Consider the following 6050-nt stretch of genomic DNA (forward strand, 5'->3'; position numbering starts at 1 on the left):
TATGCTTCAAGGTTGATTCAAGGGTGGGCACAATTTTTCTATAATTTCAATTTTCTAGCAGGTTAAAACGTATCGTTTTAGAAATAGTTATTAACGTGAGTTCACATGTATTTGTTTTATAATAGCTTGGGCATCAACGATAAAGGTGTTGTCGGTGGCAACTAAGTTCGCAAGTTTTATAATAGTGATTCATAGTATCAAGTATCAATTTCTTTTGATTTCTTGAAAATGAACAAGTGATAACATTATACATGATTATCAGCCAGATGGACTCAGACAACTTTGCGTAATAGGATTCAAAACAAGAGTCAAGTTTGGTTGGTTAACTCAAAAAACACTCAACGGGATCTCAATATTGATGATGTTAGTTGAAAATCCAAAAATAAGTGTTAAACCAGTAATATATGAAACGAGCTCAAGTCCTCACAATAAGAAACTATGACATAATTATGCCGTATTATAGGTACCATGTCCGTTATGTTTTCGTGCAAAATTAAGGCATTTGCAACCAAGAAGGCAAAGTTGATAGATGATTGTCCAAAACTATACCATTTATAGCTATCCTTTAGATATATTTAAAGCAGTCCTATATCCATAGATGATTCACCTTTAAGAACTTTAAGAAGTGGTTGATCTCTGTTTTCACTATTCGCATAAGTTTGACGTCAATTTGGCAGCATTTACATCTTAATGACCTAAAACGATCATTAGTATTCGATCCACAATGAAATGCAGATATCATGTTGTAACCAGACCATTTATTCTATAACCCAAACCATGGTTAGTTGAAACCAAGAAATTTGAAGTGGCAACCCAATCAACCATTAACTGAATCAAGAGAAGTTGTTAATTCAAACCATTGCCTTTGTTTAAGGACAAACATGTGTCATACCACTCAGCCAAAAGAGTCAATTTTGTCTCACCAATGAGTATAACTAATACACTGATACATATATAGGTAAATGCTACTCTTTAGGAACAGAAGATCAGGTAGTTAAAAATGCTGTAAAAGGAGAGGAAATATGGCATCTGCATGTGACTCGTAATGCCTTGAAAAGATCAAACCGATACGATTTCTACTTTTTTTCTCAAGTTGAATGGATGATACTTTATTAAACTTGGCATATGATATTATCATGAATGGATTTAATATGTGATGCAATGACACCGATAAAAAAAGCATTATACCTTAAATTTGTACCAGACAGATACCATATGTATTTTCAGACGGTAACATAGTAAGACAAAAAAAAGCAAGTAGGCTTCTAACATGACTTGAATCAAGAAATTGCATTTTAAGAGGATATTGAATCAAGATTACTCTATAAAATAATAAATAAGTTTTAAAATTGTTCCAATCAGATCACTCATAAAATATTTTGTTTCAATCAGGTCACTAAAGTTTCATTTTTGTTCCAATCTAGATATTTTGTATGTATAGCAGGTTGTATAGGTTTTGTTTTATTTTTATATAGTTTGACATTGCATAATATTTTTTAAAAAAGTTGAAAAAAATTAGTAAAAATTGAGAAAATAATTTTTTAATTACGAAACATTGCAAAAAATAATAAATAAATAAAAATAAATAAAGAAACTGAAAAATTGCAAAAAAAATCTAAAAAAGTACAATATAATTAATATGTACCTTTTTTTTGTATCAAAACAATTAATAATTCTACTATTAAATATTTTAATATCACCTAATTATCTTTTTGAAATTTTTCTAAAAAAATGATGGTTTCTTATAAAATAAACCGTAACTTAAATGTTTCTACTTTTTTTGGCCATTTTTCGCAATTTAATAATTATTTTTCGCAATTTTTACTATTTTTTCAATTTTTTAAAAAATATTTTGCAATGTCAAACTATTTAAAAATTAAAAAAAAAAACTTAAATAACCTGCTATCCAGGTAAAATATCTAGGATTCAAACAAAATGAAACTTTAGTAACCTGATTAGAATAAAATATTTTATGAATAATCTAATTGAAACAATTTCAAACTTAGTTACTATTCTACAGAATAATTTCTTATTTTAATTAGTTTATTTGATTTCCTAGTTTTAGTCTAGTTAGAAGTTTTGATAAGCACGCTAGAATTTTAGTATAAATAGATGGTTTAAGTTAATTGTATTTTATGTGGTTTTCGTTCATAATAACATTGAAAGAGTGAGTTACCACAAAATGATCGTTGTTCGTGTTGCTCGATTTAGTTAATTCCAACCTAGTCGCCTTACCTGAAAAATAAAAAATATAAATATATAAAAAACTTTCCTAGTTTTAGAAAGTTTTAGTCACTTTCCTTTAATCCTAAACCCGAATAACCCAAATAAGATCGGATTGAACGTGTCGAGTTTCATGTTTAACAAAAAAAAAGTAGTTCAACTCTGACTAATTTAGATTTATGGTGTTGCCAGTCAACTCCAAAATACATGACAAACTCAAAACGAACTATTAATTCTAACTCCTAGTGATTACTGGTTACACAAAGCCTAACTAATATCTAAACCAAGTTCTGTTGTTAAGGGGAAAATAATTATTTCCAGTTAATCATAAATAACTACTATTCTTATAGATCATATGTTTATTGACTACCAGCAACAGCAATTAATAATTAATATTACTTTGGTTGCACATGAAACCAAATCAACTACTATTCTTATAGATTATTGACTACCAAAAGATTAAAATATAAAGAGAATACACAAAATTGATGATAAACTTATGTCTAGCCAATACAATAAATAAATAAAAACCAAAACTGGATACTTTATAGCACGTTGTTCAACATCACAAACCATAGTTCTAAAAACACACCACATTTAAGTAAACCTTTAAAATAAAACCCAACAAAACTCTACTTCAAGCACTTGGCATCCAAAAGAGCCTCACCCTCAAAAGGCTCCTGATCCTCGATCATCTGGTTGACCCGTTCCTTCTGCGCCTCGTCTGAAAGGTCAACCTTGGTCCACTCATAGAGCTCCATGTCGTAGCACTCGTCCATTACAAACTTGGGGATCTCTTGACCACGGAACAACCACAAACCCTTCACCTTGTATGGTGGCTCGTTTCCAATGATCAGCATCTTTCCAAAAGCGTACTTGCGGGCAAGATCCATACGCTGCAAGAATCCACCGACCTTGTTCATGGTAACAAATGAGACGGTATTCTCATCATTGTATTTGTAGTTGCAAAACCAAAGAGAGTAACCCTCCGGGTCAAACATGTCCCAAAATCCTGCAAAATACAAGGTAATAAAAAATAAGTTCAGGTCAAAATAAAAAATTGCATAACAATTCAAGTATGTTTTTCCATCCAAATGGATCTAAAGGTTATTAAAAAATAATGATGTAGAGATCTCATTTGTTAAATAGGGGCGCAAACGACCCTAGTCGCTTGCAAGCTACTCAAAATGAAATAAATAAAAAGCTCAAATTGAACAGAGTTATAGGGCCACAAAAGCAAGTTTAGTTGTCGAGCCTGAGCACGTCATTTAAGCTCATCAATCCTTAATGAGCCTTGTGTAATTTAGGTTTTAACTCCTTTTGGCTTTTATGTATTAACTCGCACTGCACAACTAAGCTCAAGCCAAGCATGGCCCGTTTAGGGCACCACAATCGAGCCCGAGTCATGCTTTGGCTTGTTATCAACTAATCTTGAGCCAAGTTGATCTTGAGCTTCAAAGTCTGCATAGGAAACAAGCTCAATCCCAAAAACATAGGCTTGGCTTGGCTAAAGCTCGTTTGCGCCTTTTTGGCTATTTCATAAGTTTCTCTATTAAGTTGTTTTTTTATTAATTTGTTTTTACCCAATTAAACAAATAACTTAAGTCAATCCATTCAAAGTAAATAGCCTGCACCAATCCATTAAAAAAGAAATGCGATAATTTCATAACCAAATGAAATCTCAACTAAAGAAATAAAACAATATAAAAATATACCTTTAATTGCAACCTCACGGAAGTTAGACTTGGTGTTGGAGTAAAGCCTCTTCCAGTCATCCAAAACCATCTTGCTTGGAGGAAGTAAATCAAGAGGGTTCTTCGGCTTAGGCTTTGGTGCCTCTTCCTCCTCCGTAACTTCAGGCTTCGGTTTAGGAGCATCTCCGTTAGTTTTAGGTGTGTTTCCATTGGCCTTAGGGGCTTCCTTTTTAGGCTCGGGTTTCTTAGCAGCAGAAAGAGGAACGGTGACCTCTGCTTGCTTGATTTCACCGAGTATCTTGCTAAAGCTGGGTTGGTTAACCATGGTCCAGAAATACCTCTCGACATGAGGATACTCAGATGTAAAGCTCTTCGGCCACAACAATCTAAACCCCCAAATCAAGTTACATGTTGTGATGATGTCAGCCAATGTCACACCATCACCAACCAAAAAAGTATGTGTGGTGAGATGCGTGTTCAAAGCATCAAGACCTCTCTTCACATTGGCAATGCATTTCTCCTCTTGCTTCAAAACAAACACACAATATTAATTAACAGTTAACACATGTATACATACATGTATATGCATATTAAAAGTTGAATTAAAAGAATGACTCACAGGTTTGATGTAAGTAGTGTATCCTAATCTTGGCATGCCCCAGCCCCTAATGTTTTCATCGAGCTCAATTGACGAGAAATCAATCCATTGATTGATTTGGCCCTGGTTAAAAAATGCATATGCTTCATTATCAATAAATAAATAAAAAACATATACTTTGTTATGAACACCAAAAATCACAAAAAACTTACAAATTCAATTGCTGAAGAGCCAAGAAGAGGACTTCCATGTGCAACTGCAGCAACCAAAATGATATTATAAGCATAAACACTATTACATTAACACACAAAATCAAAATAATATTACAAACAAATATTAACTTGTGACTCACCATAGCGAGCCATAGCATTACTCTCGAAAACCGACCCTTCGGGAGTCTCTAGAACAGGGATCTGCACCAGTAAAAAATCATACAACATAAATCATTTAACAAAAGTTCACATTTAAAAAAAATGTTTAATTCATATCAAACAAAAAGTTTACAATATGCAAATTATTTAACAAAAGTTTACATTTAAAAAAAATATTTAATTCATATCAAACAAAAAAGTTTACAATATGTAAATTATTTAACAAAAGTTTACATTTTGAAAAAAATGTTTAATTCATATCAAACAAAAAAGATACAATACGATGTTTAATTCATATCAAACAAAAAAAATTACAATATGTAAATTATTTAACAAAAGTTTACATTTAAAAAAAATGTTTAAAATTCATATCAAACAAAAAAGTTTACAATATGTAAATTATTTACCAAAAGTATTCATTTTTATATAAAATGCGATTCAGATAAAAACAAAACAAAAAAGGCAATACCTTTCCAATAGGATTCATCTTAAGAAACTCAGGAGTCTTATTAGACACACCCATCTGAAAATTATCAACCATCTTGATCTCAACACCAGCATACTCAGCAGCAATTAAAGACTTGTGTACATTCTTGTTGTCCCTACCAGCATGCACAATCTGCAAACAAAAACCCTCATTTCATATGCTTCAAGCCCCCTAAATCCGATTGAATTGATGTGAAATTGAAGGGCTTACCAGAACCATTGCTTAAGGAACAAGCGATCGCCTTGTGAGATGGATCTGAATCAAGTGAGTGAAATTAGGGTTTAATTGAAGATATACAGAGTAAATCAATGGTGGCTAATTGAAGTAATTGAAGACAGGCGAATATTATTATACCTTTATACGAAACCGTCAACTCCTGAAGCAACAATTACGAATCTAATCTAGGGTTTTGGGAGATTAAAGGAGAGAATGTGAGTGTTGTCTTAGTGGGCCTTGATTGTATACAAAATCCGGCCCATTGTATCTAGGCCCAGCTAAATTTGTAACAAAAGTTGTTTTATGTAAGCATAAACAAATTTTAAAACATGTTAATAATATTATTGTTTCAAAACGTGTTGTTCCGGACACGTGGTTTGGCTCACGCCAGACAGTCCTAGGCTCATCATGTGAGAGGTAAATTGGCCTCACTCACCGACAAAGCGATTGGCGCTTAGGAT

The 6050-nt window shown here is 32.3% G+C and overlaps 1 protein-coding gene across 1 annotated transcript; it reads right to left on the reverse strand.

Moving 5' to 3' along the window:
- Positions 1-2745: 2745 nt before the first annotated feature.
- LOC143552146 (elongation factor 1-gamma 3-like) lies at positions 2746-5763 on the reverse strand. The gene is made up of 8 exons (XM_077042455.1): positions 5728-5763; positions 5584-5628; positions 5356-5505; positions 4868-4928; positions 4728-4771; positions 4537-4638; positions 3939-4443; positions 2746-3235 (listed from the first exon to the last, which is right to left on the reverse strand). The coding sequence occupies exons 2-8, from the start codon at positions 5590-5592 to the stop codon at positions 2856-2858; spliced, it is 1251 nt and encodes a 416-aa protein (XP_076898570.1). The 5' UTR covers positions 5593-5628; positions 5728-5763; the 3' UTR covers positions 2746-2855.
- Positions 5764-6050: the final 287 nt, after the last annotated feature.

Source organism: Bidens hawaiensis, unplaced genomic scaffold (genome assembly GCF_021521415.1).
Source record: "Bidens hawaiensis isolate Kalapana, Puna unplaced genomic scaffold, B.hawaiensis_p1.1 tig00000055_1, whole genome shotgun sequence".
In the NCBI taxonomy this organism is placed as follows: domain Eukaryota; kingdom Viridiplantae; phylum Streptophyta; class Magnoliopsida; order Asterales; family Asteraceae; genus Bidens; species Bidens hawaiensis.

Bases quoted from the DNA above. Each gene is read 5' to 3' on its own strand.
- LOC143552146 (XM_077042455.1), bottom strand. The intron at 4,444-4,536 runs GTGAGTCATTCT...TTTGTTTTGAAG, and splicing joins ACACTACTTACATCAAACCT to CAAGAGGAGAAATGCATTGC. The intron at 3,236-3,938 runs GTATATTTTTAT...TGTATTTTGCAG, and splicing joins CCGTGAGGTTGCAATTAAAG to GATTTTGGGACATGTTTGAC.